The 14,176-nt window shown below is 37.3% G+C and overlaps 1 protein-coding gene and 6 non-coding genes across 7 annotated transcripts; 4 read left to right on the forward strand and 3 right to left on the reverse strand.

Moving 5' to 3' along the window:
• The first annotated feature begins 149 nt into the window (after positions 1–149).
• Positions 150–221, forward strand: Trnaq-uug (transfer RNA glutamine (anticodon UUG)). Its single transcript has one exon. It is a non-coding gene; the product is annotated as a tRNA-Gln (tRNA).
• A 693-nt stretch (positions 222–914) lies between these two features.
• On the forward strand, positions 915–986 carry Trnag-ucc (transfer RNA glycine (anticodon UCC)). The gene has a single exon. It is a non-coding gene; the product is annotated as a tRNA-Gly (tRNA).
• Positions 987–2,697: 1,711 nt separating this feature from the next.
• On the reverse strand, positions 2,698–2,769 carry Trnaq-cug (transfer RNA glutamine (anticodon CUG)). The gene has a single exon. It is a non-coding gene; the product is annotated as a tRNA-Gln (tRNA).
• Positions 2,770–3,968: 1,199 nt separating this feature from the next.
• Trnaq-uug (transfer RNA glutamine (anticodon UUG)) lies at positions 3,969–4,040 on the forward strand. The gene has a single exon. It is a non-coding gene; the product is annotated as a tRNA-Gln (tRNA).
• A 374-nt stretch (positions 4,041–4,414) lies between these two features.
• Trnag-ucc (transfer RNA glycine (anticodon UCC)) lies at positions 4,415–4,486 on the forward strand. The gene has a single exon. It is a non-coding gene; the product is annotated as a tRNA-Gly (tRNA).
• A 1,005-nt stretch (positions 4,487–5,491) lies between these two features.
• On the reverse strand, positions 5,492–5,563 carry Trnaq-cug (transfer RNA glutamine (anticodon CUG)). Its single transcript has one exon. It is a non-coding gene; the product is annotated as a tRNA-Gln (tRNA).
• Positions 5,564–7,824: 2,261 nt separating this feature from the next.
• On the reverse strand, positions 7,825–14,134 carry LOC144644165 (sphingomyelin synthase-related protein 1-like). The gene is made up of 3 exons (XM_078503588.1): positions 13,356–14,134; positions 10,253–10,403; positions 7,825–9,927 (listed from the first exon to the last, which is right to left on the reverse strand). The coding sequence occupies exons 1-3, from the start codon at positions 14,100–14,102 to the stop codon at positions 9,575–9,577; spliced, it is 1,251 nt and encodes a 416-aa protein (XP_078359714.1). The 5' UTR covers positions 14,103–14,134; the 3' UTR covers positions 7,825–9,574.
• Between the last annotated feature and the right edge of the window lie 42 nt (positions 14,135–14,176).

Here is a 14,176-nt window from a genome sequence, read left to right on the forward strand (position 1 = left end):
ATGGTTGGTACCAATCACTGCAGTGGCTGGACAGAATGCTTTAAAACCAGAACGAACGTGATCCAGTTTTCTTCAAGCACTGCACAAAAGAATTGCATAGCTAAATTCATGAGACTCTTGATGAAAAATCTATTTATGTTACATAACAGGGTCCCATGGTGTAATGGTTAGCACTCTGGACTTTGAATCCAGCGATCCGAGTTCAAATCTCGGTGGGACCTCGTGAAAAAACACCGTTTTCTTTTTAGAAGTGCAGTAGTTTAAATTTTAAAGACAGATATTGGCACAAATAGAAAAGAAGAAAACGAGTGTACATGAAGTCAAACATTGACTACATTCACTCTTTTCGTGACTTCTCATCTTTACTGGTTGCCAGAAATCTAGGTATAGTTTAGAAAATTTGCTTGCTAGAAAAAAAAAATTAAAAGACATACTCCTCATGGTTGCACAGTGTCATTCACTGCTCTGATTGCAATGACGTTTGAACCGAGCGACGTTCCGCCGGGGGGTTGTGAGAGGTTCCACAGCATGAAAATATAACTTTACTCTGGTGTAAAGCTTAAGTCAAGCTGGTGTAAATTTGGAATTTAATCAGCTCTACGCTACCTTTAAATTTTTAAAGCTGATTTTTAAGCCAGCTTGACACTCATGTTAATAGATTGCTTAAAGAGTCTAAAATTGTTAGCGAACTTTAAGTAAGCGAACTTTAAGTAAGCGAACTTTTGAGTAGGCTTAAAGTTCCTTAAATGCCAACTCGGGGAGTTAACGGCCTTAAGAACATTTAATTGATACCGCCCTAAAGTTGGATAACCAACTTAAGGGAGATTTAAGCCACCTTTAATTTTCATAAATTCTCCATTTTCATGCTGTGTTCGAGAGTGATGTTGAAGAGAAACATCCAAAGTATCCATGTGGCGTCGGTGGTATAGTGGTGAGCATAGCTGCCTTCCAAGCAGTTGACCCGGGTTCGATTCCCGGCCGACGCAATCGTTTTTCTCCTTTTTTGCACTTTATTTTGAAGTACGTGTCCCTCAGCTTATCCCTTTGTGAGGTAACAACCACTTTCCACCGGTCTTTCTTGATGAGTTGCATCCACAAGGCAGTAATGTAGTTCTGAATTATTTTGAAGACACTATGATTATTGTATTACCACTTGTATACACTTTTTATATTTTCTTTTAGTAGAAACTCAGCTGTGTTCTATTGGAAATCCGCGAATCTGATTGGTTCTCCCACTGATTTCTATTCGCCGATAGAAAACAGTCGCGCGCGCGAGTAGCTCTTTAAGCGGTAAATTTTCTTGATTTTTGTCTTCAAAGTGCACAATATTGTAGGTTTTGAACTGCAATCCTTAAGAGTTTCTACTAAAACAATTAGACTACTCGTCCTCGTTTTCTATGAGCGATAGTCAACTCGGCTGCGCCTCGTTGACTATTTGCTCATAGAAAACTCGGGCTCGTAGTCTAATTGTTAATTAGTCTGAATTGTGACAAATCTCATGGTGTAATGATCAGCAATCTGGATTTTGAATCCAGTGATTCGAGTTCAAATCTCGGTGGGACCTATAAGAGTTTTCTTCTTCTCCTTTTCTTTTAGTTTTTGTTTTACGGCGTATAAAACGGGGTATAAAGTGAAAACAGAAACCAAAACGCATTTGAGGAAGACGGTAACTCAGTTTTTTCAGCACTGCGTCGCGAGCACAAGACTCCATACAAACTCTGACATCAAAACATTTTGACCCCTGCGCTGACGAACGTTTCTTTTTTTGACACTGGGAACTAAAACTATGATTTTCATGTGCCCTCGTACGGATGGGCGTGGTCAAGTGAAAAAAAAAAGTGAAGTCTGCTTTTGCAGTCAAGCAGTGACGCGCGAAGCTTTCTAAAAACCACGGCGGAGCTGCAGACACCCTGCATTTTATTCGCTTCTTATTCAATGACAATAGTGCCTCACTGTTTTCAGGGTTGTAATTTGCGGGGTCCTCTGCAATTGTTTCAGGATCACTTTGAAATCAATACTAACAACTCAGGAATGCTTTTTTTAGTCTTCGGGCAGCATTTCAACGCAAAGGAATCAAATAAAACCCACCGTAAAATGGGTCAACCAGGAAGTCATAGCCCAGACGTGAATTAATCACTAGCTATAATTTTATTTGATTAAACCTTTCTCCATGATACAATATCGACTAAAAATATAATAAAAGGGCTTATTTCTCTTTGAACATCTAAGAAACGTAGAAATGTTCATAGTGAATTCAATTAGTGCAAGGGCGATAGCGAGTCACCTCAAAAGGTTCAATGATACTTTGAACTCCATCTAAATTTACAGTTGTTTACCTGTGCTTTCACCTATACTTTTGGCCCTGTTGTAATTTACACTGGACTGAGCAACTCACATAAATCCTTTGGGATCTGTTGCATCTCACTGATTCAATTTGAATTTGTTTACCACTTAAGAAGGTTTTTTCTAGATCGAGATTCTTTCGAGATTCTTGTTTCTAAATAAAAGAGTTGGTTACTATGTGAGTTAAAAGACTATCTCGCAAAACACAATTTTGTATTAATTTAGAAAAATCCACTGAAAGTCCTGCAAAAAATAAATGTTTGAATCATTTTCGTTTTGTATTCGCACCGAGTAAAACCAAGTGGAGACAATTTCTTTCCTTTAAAATATTTTAACTGAAAAAAAAGTCTTCCAAGGTCCCACCGAGATTTGAACTCGGATCGCTGGATTCAGAGTCCAGAGTGCTAACCATTACACCATGGGACCGGTGTCGATCTGACCCGGACAAGTCAAAACATACATGTACACTCACATGTTTTAACCTCCGAACAATTCACAAAGTTATTTGTTTTTTATAACAAGTTACATGTTATCATCCAATGAAACTGAAAAACTGATTAAAACCCATTTTTATTTCTTTATTTTTATTAGCCAACACAATAATCTATGACTTGCAAACTAATCAGTTTTTTATTAACCCCCCCCCCCCCCCCAAGTCAATTCCAAGACTGACCATCATGACATTTTTCTTTGCAACATCAATACTTATGTTACAAGACAATTGTAATGCAACTGTAATTCAAGCTGAAGATTTAATAGCTCAGTCAGAATACGTCTTCTTGGCCGATCAGATGTCTTCTTTATTCTTCAGATCTTACTCAGCCTTTGCCGCAGTCAGCTCTTAAACTTACACCAAAAACTGACGATTAAGTACGCTCACATTGCGTCCATACTGCGCTGCTGATTGGCAAAAAGGAACATTTTGTTGGAAGTTCGCGAAAACTATAGAAATGGCGGCGTCTTTGATAGTTGAAAACGTGCTTTGGGTTCAGAGTAAAAATATAAGTGAGTAATCACCAGAACTGATGTTTAACTCACCTTTCGCTCAACTAAAACTATCTTTAAAAGCTATCCCGAGATCGGAATGTTTGTTGTCAATCACTGCAGTAGCTGGACAGAATGCTTTAAAACCAGAACGAACGTGATCCAGTTTTCTTCAAGCACTGCACAAAAGAATTGCAACCGCCGCCTGGTTTAATAGCGCAGTTGGTAGAGCGCCGGACTGCTGTGCGGGAGGTCGTGGGTTCGAACCCCAGACCGGACCAACACTCAGGGTCTTAAAATAACTGAGGAGAATGTCAGTGCTGCCTTTGTAAATTCATCTGCAAATGGTTAGACATTCTAGTCTTCTCGGAAAAGGACGATAAACCGTAGGTCCCGTCTCCCGTATCTTCAGTCTTATAACAGGGGACGTTAAAGTACCCACGCACTATTCGCAAAGAGTAGGGCACGAAGCTCCCGGTGTTGTGGTCTGGCCTTTACAATTGTGTAGTAAAATTACAGTACGTGTCAAGCGCATTTGAACATATACATATGAAAAATGCGCTATATAAATACATTATCATTATCATTAAAGCTAAATTATGAGACTCGTGATGAAAAATCTGTTTATGTTACATGAACAGGGTCCCATGGTGTAATGGTTAGCACTCTGGACTTTGAATCCAGCGATCCGAGTTCAAATCTCGGTGGGACCTCGTGAAAAAACACTGTATTTTTTTTTTTGAGAAATGCAGCAGTTTCAATTATAAAGAAGGATATTGGGACAAATAGAAAAGAAGAGAATGAGTGTATATGAAGTCAACCTGATTGACTACATTTCTTCTTTTTTGACTTCTTACCTCCGAGTACTGTCCACCAGAAATCTATGTATGGTTTAGATAATCTGCTTGCTGGGAAAAAAATGAATAAAAAAAGACGTACAGTACTCCCCATGGTTGCACAGTGTCATTCACTGCTCTGATTGCAGTGACGTTTGAAATAAAGCGACGTTGTTGTGAGAGGCCGGGTTCGAGAGCGTTTTTGAAGAGAAACATCTCATAACTATTTGGCCGCATATTGTATCCATGTGGCGTCGGTGGTATAGTGGTGAGCATAGCTGCCTTCCAAGCAGTTGACCCGGGTTCGATTCCCGGCCGACGCAAACGTTTCCTTTTTTTGCACTTTATTTTAAAGTACATGTCCCTCCGCTTATCCCTTTGTGTGGCAACAACCACTTTCCACGTCTTTCTTGATGCATCCATAAGGCATTAACGTAACCCCGAATTATTTTGAAGACGCTTTAATAATTTCTTGTTTTCCCTTTTCGTAATTGTGACCGGTCCCATGGTGTATTGTTTTATAGCACTCTGGTGCCTGAATTCATACAGTGGCGATTCTAGGGGTGTTCCAAATGGGTGCCAGGCTTGCTTAGAAAAAAGAAGGGCTCGGTGCAAAGTAAAAACATTTTCGGGCTTTCAGGCCCTGAGGCGAGGGGCCTGAAGGGGTAAAATGAGAACTGGGATTTGGGCAATTTTTCATTGGGAAAATGAGATTTGGGTCACTGGGAATGGGAATTACAGAAAGAAACTGATAATAGAACTTGGACTGGGAGTTGTAAATTTGGGAAAACAGTAGGCTGGGAAAAGAGATTTTGGGAAAATTTGGGTTGGGAAAATGGGATTTATACCCTCCTTCAGGTCCTCTAAGGCCGACACCGAGATATACTTCCCTGTAACCATTCCTGTTCACTAAAGGACTTAATTATTTCTCTTTGAACATCCGAGAAATGTAGAAATGCTCACAGTGAATTCAATTAGTGCAAGGTCGATAGCGAGTCGCCTCAAGAGGTTCAACGATACTTTAAACGCCATCTAAATTTACAGCCGATTGTCTGAGCTTTCACCTATACTGTTGGCCCTTTTGTTATTTACGCTGGACTGAGCAACTCACATAAATTGTTTGGGATCTGTTGCATGTAACTCAATTAAGGTTTTCTTCTACGAGATTCGTATCTCGACTTGTTTCTAAATAAAAGAGTTTGCTAGACTATCTTGCAAAACACAAATTTGTATTAATTTCGTTTTGTATTCATACCGAGTAAAACTAAGTGTATAAAAATCACGATTTCTTTCCTTTAAAATATCTTTAACTGAAAAAAAATCCTCCAAGGTCCCACCGAGATTTGAACTCGGATCGCTGGATTCAGAGTCCAGAGTGCTAACCATTACACCATGGGACCGGTGACTATCTGGCCCGGACAAGTTTGAAAACACGATACATGTACACTCAACTGTTTAAACCTTCAAACAATTCGTTAAGTTACATGATATCATCCAATGAAACTGAAAAACTAATAAAAACCCATTTTTATATATATATTTCTTAGCCAACACAAAAATCTTCGACTTATCCCAACTACACAGTTTTTATTAACCCTTTCAATTCAAAGACTGGCCAACATTACATTTCTCCTCGCATTATCAATACTTATGTTCAATCAATCAATCAATCAATCAATTAATTAATGTCATGGCGCGGGATGAGGTTGCCCTCTATATCCGAGCCAGAGGCTCATGTTAAAAGCGCATGACAATAATTAAAATACAATATTAAAACAAAAGAAACTAGTAAAAGTAAAAAAAATATAAAAAATTAAAAATTTAAAAATAGCTAGATTACAATATCTTATGAGTAAAATATTTTAAAATGTAAAAATGCTTTAACCCACCTACACTAAATGGTACACCCAGGATTAAAATCTTGAAAAATGATAACTATGTTAAAAAGAAGTCGCTAGAATCTATGAAATACAATAGTAAAATTTGCAACTAGCCTTTAAATTAAAAAAGTCAAATGTTTTCAAATGTACTGCAACAGAGTTTAGAGGAAGATTATCTCGGTCAGACTACGTCTTTCTTGGATCAGATATCTTCTTTATTCTGTTTATTCTTCAAACTAAACTTACATAAGTTAACTAAGTTAATTCTAGGTTAACTAAAGCTAACTAAGTTCATTAAGTTCACTCTAACACTAGTACTAATCTTTTAACACTGTGAAAGTTTGAAAACACTTTTGAAAACATTTTGAACTACCAATTGCAAATAAACCCGAAAGATAAGCAAAACGTTTTTACGACAAACGAAAGTTAACTACTTCGGTCAAGCTCCAGTAGTGGTTTGTTAAAAATCGAGGCCTAATTTAATGTTACACTTTAATTTACCAATAGAAACAAAATTAGATGACAGAACTTAAACTCAAGACATCAGTTGTGTAAACCAAGGTTAGTGTCCATTAAATTTATAAACTTCTGGGTACACGTATCTTTTACAACAGAAGTCCATTTCATATATTTACAGGTATTCAAACTAAATCGAATTGAAAGAAACATTTGATAGTAAATGCAACCCATTTATCTTATAAGTACTGAAAAATGGATCTTTCGTGTTGTGCCTGATTATATTATAAACAAGCTAGTTCGAGATTAATAGCGAGAAGTGACGAAGTTCTGAGAACGCTTCGTTCTGCTGACTTGATGGTGCTACGACTTGTGCCGGATCTTAAATCGTAGTTATGTACAATCTCCTAACGTCGAGGTAAAAGAAAATGAAGAGGGCTATTTACATCCTGAAGTTTACAGACATACTGCCGGCAAAGATGTTGGCGCCGTTCTCTCAATGCCGAGTGGGAAAGTCAGTTGATATTGATTAACCCTAACCCTAAACCCTAACCCGAACCCTAACCCATGCAGCCTTGCTAGCAAAAATATAAAAAACATACATGTACTCCTTATGGTTGCACAGTGTCATTCACTGCTCTGAATGCAGTGACGTTTGAAATAAAGCGACGTTGTTAAGAGAGGCTCGAGAGAATTTTGAAGAGAAACATCTCACACTGACATCAGAACATTTTAACCCTTGTGCTTTTAGACTGTCCACAGCCCTCTATTTTTTCGTGTTTTTTCGATCGATGAGCGCGCGGTGAGAACGGCGAGAGAACTGGACGCCAGCGCAAAACGGAAGAAGCTCTCGCTTCGCTCGCTTCCCGCCCCCCTCCCTCCGCGCGCTCGCTTCCTTTTCCTTTTTTGCGTTGAAAAATCGAGAGGCTGTGGACAGGCTATTGTGCTTTATACTAACAATTCTTTCTTTTTAGATTTGCCATTGGCCTGGGAACTAGAATTTTCATATGCCCTCATACCGATGGGCGTGGTCAAGCGAAAACAGTAAACTTTTGAACAATGAACTTTTGAACAGTGGTCTGCTTTTGCAGTTCTAAAAACTACGGCGGAGCTGCAGATACCCTGCATTTTATTTGCTTCTTATTCAATGACAATAGTGCCTCGCTGTTTTCAGGGTTGTAATTTGCGGGGTCCTCTGCAATTGCTTCAGGATCACTTTGAAATCAATACTAACAACTCCGGAATGCTTCTCTTTGTCTTCGGGCAGCATTTCAACGCAAAGGAATCAAATTAAACTTGCCGTAAAAAAGGTAAGCCATAACCCAGATGTGAAATAATCACTTTATTTTATTTGATTCGCCCCTCTCTTCATAATACAATATCGACTGACTTTCTCAAAATATATTAATACATATTTTAAATAATCACTAACTTTATTCAATTAAGCCCTTTTCATAATACAATAGCGACTGATCTTTTCAAAATATATTAATACAATCTTAAATACTATAATTCTTTTCATAAAACTTGGATTTTCAATAATTAATGGTGTAACCTCTACATCTTATGCATTCTATTGCTACAAAAATAGCAAGATGAGTTTCAATTACAAAGAAAATCGCTCCACAAGCACTGCAATGATAAAAAAAAAAATCCATAACCTTTTACTCTGTGCCAAAGGCTTTTCCTGATACTTTTCAATTCTGGTCAAAATCTTGTTAACCAGCCCTCAGCAGAGCTGCCAACAAAGCGCTTAAGAATAACCTCTGGCACTAGGATGTGTTATTGCAATTCTTAAATAATGGGTCACACTTACGTCTTGTGAGTTTATTTACCCCTTCCCCCGGGGGGTACTCCCTATAATGGGCATGGGGGCTATATGGGGAGGCTCCGCCCTAAAGGGGTACCTTTTTCAGGCTTCAGGTATACAAAAGGGTAGGGATTTCACGAGTTTAGGTATATGAAAGGGTATGGAAATCTGTCATTTAGGTTTTTAAAAGGGCCTTTTATTAAAATATTTCGAACAGACGCAATTTATTTAAAGGTATACGAAAGGGGTACAATTTCTGTCAAAATGGTATATAAAAGGGTAAGGGGTTAGAACTCGGGGTGGAGCCTCCCCGTATAAAATTTTTTTGAGTACCCCCCCCTCCCCGGGCCCCTTCCTTCACTGTGGTTATAATAATACCCCAATATAATATTTTTTTCAATAAAATATAACTGCAATAATAAAAATCTGCGATCAAAATCAAAGCAACTTTTAGAAACCGTATTATAAAAACTAACTACTTTACTGCACGTTTAGTTAACTACTGTTTTCAGAAAATAAAGATAAGAAATTTTTATTTTTTTGTATGTTGTGGTCTGATTACACATGCAAATAATAGTTTGAAAGGGAACTTTTAACAACATTTTCAACAATGGAAGGGCATCTCCAAGTCTTGGATTCATGCAGGCCACAGCATATTTTTCACTGTCAAAAATTACTTTTTTTTATACATGCAAAACGAAAGGGATTTGCACTTGTTTAATTCTGAAGTACTACACTGAAAGTGTTTATGCTACATGCATTTTAAGGCCAGTTTTCACTGGACACAAGCACAAGCATATAAGTGCATAACACACTCATTCTTCTTAAGCTATACTCACTTGTTATAAGCATAAGCACAAGAAAAACAAACAATTTTGTTTTCTTGCACTTTTGCATATGCTTATTCCTAGTGAGGTGATGACACTGACAGCATTAATGTTTGTGCTTTTCATGTGCTTATGCTTGTTCTTACGTCCAATAAAAACCAGTCTTGATGGTCTTAATGCTCCATTCGAATGAGACTTATTAAACTAATTGTTTAGCCAAAAGCATTCAATAGTTTAAAATAATAAATGATTACATTTAAGTGTCAGATTGCCTCTGTAGTTCAAAAGATGAATAACTTTGTTCAATTGATAGATCAGCCCCAATCTGAAAAATTTTGAGGAAAAATGTCTCCATTATTGATCACATAATTATTTGATTTAGAAAATATGGATGTTAATTCGAGGATCTGTAGTAAACAGGTTTCTTAGTCAATTAAGTTATTCTTTCTTTGAGCAATGAGGCTCTGAAGCATTTAATTGAGACTTAGACTTCTGACATAAAAAGCTTGGCCATTTAAGAGGCCATTCATACTCATTCGGCACCTTGCCAGGAACGTTTTCTTCAAAGAACCAGAACAATGGAAACCACACCCTTGTTCTTTTGCTGTCAATCCGCTTCAGTGCTCGAGTATTAGCTAGAGTGTGGTAATAGAGGAACAGACGAGAAGAAATGTAGAATGCAATAACCACATCAATGGAATAGTGTTCATGCGCAGCCAAAATAAAGAAGATTCCAAACATGTTCAGGACCCAGCAGCAAGTGTGCAGGTAGTACATAGAGGAAGGTGTGTCTGGAAGAAAAAAAAAAGGAATTTGTAGCTTCAAATGTATTTGTTTACACACGAGTTAACTTCACCACCTGACCTCCAAAACAAATACCTCCCTTAGGTAAATGTAGACTGCTAGTGATGTAGACTGTCATTATATTAAATACAAAATAATGACTATTCCAAAGAACATCTTGCAAACTTAAAATATGAAAATGAGCAAAAAGAACAGACGAACAAAATGTGAAGTAATATTTCGGTTCTTATTACAATATTAGTACTACAATTAAAGGATGAAACAGCAAAGCATCTGTTCATTTGTGGTTGCAGATAAGAAAAGTATACTTACATTCAGTGACAAAGAAATTTAACAGAGTAATTGAGACTGTATGGCCACTGAACATGTAGTCACCACAGGTCCGCACACCATTCACTGACAGGCCACATCCAAACAAGATCTCAAATGCTCTCTTTATCTTTGCCCATGTGTCACCATACAACTGGAGAAGAGAAACAACAGCTTAGTTATTATTCTACATTTTCCATGTTACCTAAAATATAATACACAGTCTCCTACATTATTATTGGAATGACAACTGTGCAAGTTACTCCAAGGCCTGCATTAGAGCATACCAACATTACATTGACAGATTTAGACCTTGAACTAAGGGGAGGGCACTTTTTTGCGTGTGCACCCCCAAAATGTTTAGTTAGTGCAGTCATTAAAAAAATGTCTTTTACCAAAATAAGGAGGGGATCAGGGCCCTGGTCTTGAGCCCCTCCCCTAGATCCACCACTGCACTGTCTATTATTACCCAAATCTTTTTTTTGTATAAAAATTTGACAAAAATAAAAGAAACCCCCATTACTTTAAAACTTAAAAGGGTCATTCCATAGTATTCCGTCTGTTGCGGAGGGGAAATTTAGAGACACTTTTATTGTTGTGGTTTAATAGATATTTAACTGTTACTTCTGATTATCTATTCAGGGTTTAGTCTTCAAAAAAGCTTTCTTTTCTGCCGCCCTGCTTTTTTCCAAAATACATTATTTAGATTACAGAGCCTCAAAAGAGGGCTGTTGCGGAGGGGAACAGAGAAAATGGCGTTTTTTGTTTTTAAATTTCATTCTAAAAATTCTCTGAATTCTGAAATTCTTTTCTGTGCCTAATAACTTTTTGATTTTCCTCACTGTATGTTTATTACAAACATCACATAAAGAAACTCAAATGTTTAGCGTTTTTACAGTGATGCAGAATTTAAGAACATTGTTCGCTGTTGCGGAGGGGAAGTTGCGGAGGGGAAAATTTGTCCTGTTCTGTATTCACAACAAATGAGCTGTTAAAAGATGGTGATAACCCTCACATTTTGATGATTATTATTACAATTTCACAATGACATATAAATATCTTCAGCCTTTAAACATTTTTTGGCAGTTAGGGGTTAACATATATTTTCTATGAATTTTACTAAGTAAAGTAAAAAAACAGGTATGCAAATACAACTGATTCATACGCCTAACAAAGCAGTGTCAATGTTTAACAGCAAACACCCATAGATAATTAAACGCTTCTGGAAAACAAAAACAGATGTGAGCCTGGTATGTTGCTTCCATTATCATTCCAAAATTGTACGTAAAAGGGCAATTGCCTTTTAACAAAACTGGCCCATAAAATGCAGCTTATATGTTGAATGCGTGTAACAATCCAATGCCTGTTAGTGCATATGCACCTGTAAGATACTGTAAGGTTGTAAACTTTGGTGAGAAAATGCCTTCTTTTACCAATGTGAACACCATTGTTAGTTAAATCTCCCTCAAAAGAAATTTTGTTCCCACAACAGAATTCCCCTCCGCAACAATATTTCCCCTCCGCAACAGTATTAATCATTCCTCTTAACTACAGCTCAAAACGTAAAATCTCTTTGACAGTAATAAAACTTAACCTTAGCTCAAAATTAGAAGATGTGAAAACATGAAGTTGATTTTGTTAATTACAAGCTGACAAACAAAACTTTTAGGCCTTAAAATGTTGCGGAGGGGAAAACAGCATACATATTGTTGTCTGCTGCTGACACACTGAGAGAAATATCAATTTTGGGTAATGTTAAAGTTACTTTGTCTTAAGTAGTTTGTGTCACATACCATCTCAGCAAAATTCCTGTTTTTTACTTTTTACCAGTAAAACATATTACTTTCCCCTCCGCAACAGCAATTATCACTATCAATGGTAATTAATGATAATTTATGCACAAACAACAATTGATGACAAAACATATTTATCATTTTCATAAATTCTAGCTAATATGCTATCAATTTGTCTGGAATTTGACTAAGTTAAACAAATTTGATTTTTCAAATTTTTTGTCCATAATACTGTGGAATGACCCAAAACATAGTAAATGTCTATAACAATCCTAGAGGTTGGAGAAGCCTTGCAGCACTTTTGTACTGGCACTTCTCAAACTCATTAATAATTGATCAAGTTAAAACAAAGAAAATTATAACCGTGACGGTGGTTTGGAAACCCGATCTTAATGAGCATAGATTTTTACGATTTTATTTCTCTGTTTACTTCGTAGTTTTTGTTTCGATTGAGAAGATTTATCAAACACTCGAGACAGTGTTTCATCGGCTATCCAAACACCTCGAATTTCGTCAAAAATACTCCGCTGCGCGTTGTATTTTCAACTCTCTTCTCGGTGTTTGGATATCCCGATGAAACACTGCCTCTTGTGTTTGATATATTACTTCATCTGTAGCATAACTCCCTGTACTACGACAGAGCAGCTTCAAACAATAGCCTTCAAATTGAGGAAACTTTCTTTATAGTCATCAAAAATAATAATTAAATTTGAAGACCTGTTCTTTGACAGACAATCCATTTCATAAAAACATATTTTATCACACCACTTTAAAGCTGCTAAACCAAATTTTTACATTTACATGCAAAATGCACTTTGTGGCGACATGATGGCAAAATTAATAAAATATTAAGTTGAAACATCTTCAACTAAAAATATTCAAATGCTAAATGTGTTATTAATGATTAATGTGTAACAAAAACACAATACCGCCACAATTTTATAAGCAAACGATGTATAATTAAACGCAGTAGCGTAGCAGCTCTCGTTAGCTTGTAATTCTACTAGTCCTCTAGAGTAGCAGTTGCTATTGCTTTGGGGGCAAGGGGCATTGTTCCTGTTGGTTATTAAGGGTAGCAAGCCATTCGTGTGAGACCTTACGAAAGCTGCTACCCGAACATAAATTATGCCTTTAACAAACAGTAGCACTTCATGTAGACTTGCTCTCGGTCCAACAGCGTACTATCAAGAAAATAAATAACCTTACTTACTTCATTAAGTATTTTTGAAAAACGTTTTTTTTTTATGAACTGAACATGGGTCATTAGAATTAAGTTAGTTTAAAGCAGAAATCTTTTGTGTCAGTGTTCTTACCTTTCCCGAACACTCCAAATGAATTCCAGGAACACTTAGTGAAGTGACGAACATTGTAACACAGCGAAGAAGAAACACTGTACCACACAACGCCGCCATTCTCCGCATAACAATGACTCTGTGCTTGTGGAAGAACAAGACGGTCGATAAAACGACACTAAGAATGAGCGCTGTGACCTCGCACATTTTAAAAGCCCATGGGATAAGAGGCACATTGTCCAGGACTATGTCGGGCAGAGGAGGATATTTCTTCATATCTGGAACACGATCGTGAACGAAAACCATGACAAATGAAGTGATAAAAAATACTGAAAACGCGTACACTAAGCTGATCAAAGTTCTCCCTGTTTCAGAAATGTTCGAAAAAGGATGAATGTAATCGGTTCTTTCGTCATCAGAATCGAGATCTTCGCCGGAACTAGCCACAAATCTTGCCAAGCCATCAACCTGATCAATCTCACTGCGTTTTACGTATCCGTTTGAGCCACTGGACAATGCTAAGGAATTTGACCGGTTGTGTCTTTGCTGAAGAGTACCAATCGCGAGCCATAAGCGCTTTATATCTCCCAGAATGTTCAACTCTAGAGGAGGATTTCTCAAGTCATCTTCGTTAAGAACGAGAAGAACTTTCCCGTCTATCTTATGTTCATCACTGAACAAATCCACATACTCGTCAAAACCGTTTCCTTTGAGCCACAAGCCTACATCTTTACACGTCCACCGGTGAACGTCTTTTCCCTGCCCCATATTTTGTTTTTTTGTCAGTTTTTTTGTGCGGTCTGTCACGACACGATCATGTGTTCTTTACTAGCTTAGCAGCC

The sequence above is a fragment of the Oculina patagonica genome, chromosome 2 (assembly GCF_052425735.1).
Source record: "Oculina patagonica isolate OP01 chromosome 2, crgOcupat, whole genome shotgun sequence".
Taxonomy (NCBI): Eukaryota; Metazoa; Cnidaria; class Anthozoa; order Scleractinia; family Oculinidae; genus Oculina; species Oculina patagonica.

Bases quoted from the DNA above. Each gene is read 5' to 3' on its own strand.
- LOC144644165 (XM_078503588.1), bottom strand. From the start codon at position 14,102: ATGGGGCAGGGAAAAGACGTTCACCGGTGGACGTGTAAAGATGTAGGC. The intron at 10,404-13,355 runs GTAAGAACACTG...TCTCTTCTCCAG, and splicing joins ATTTGGAGTGTTCGGGAAAG to TTGTATGGTGACACATGGGC. The intron at 9,928-10,252 runs GTAAGTATACTT...TTTTTCTTCCAG, and splicing joins AAATTTCTTTGTCACTGAAT to ACACACCTTCCTCTATGTAC.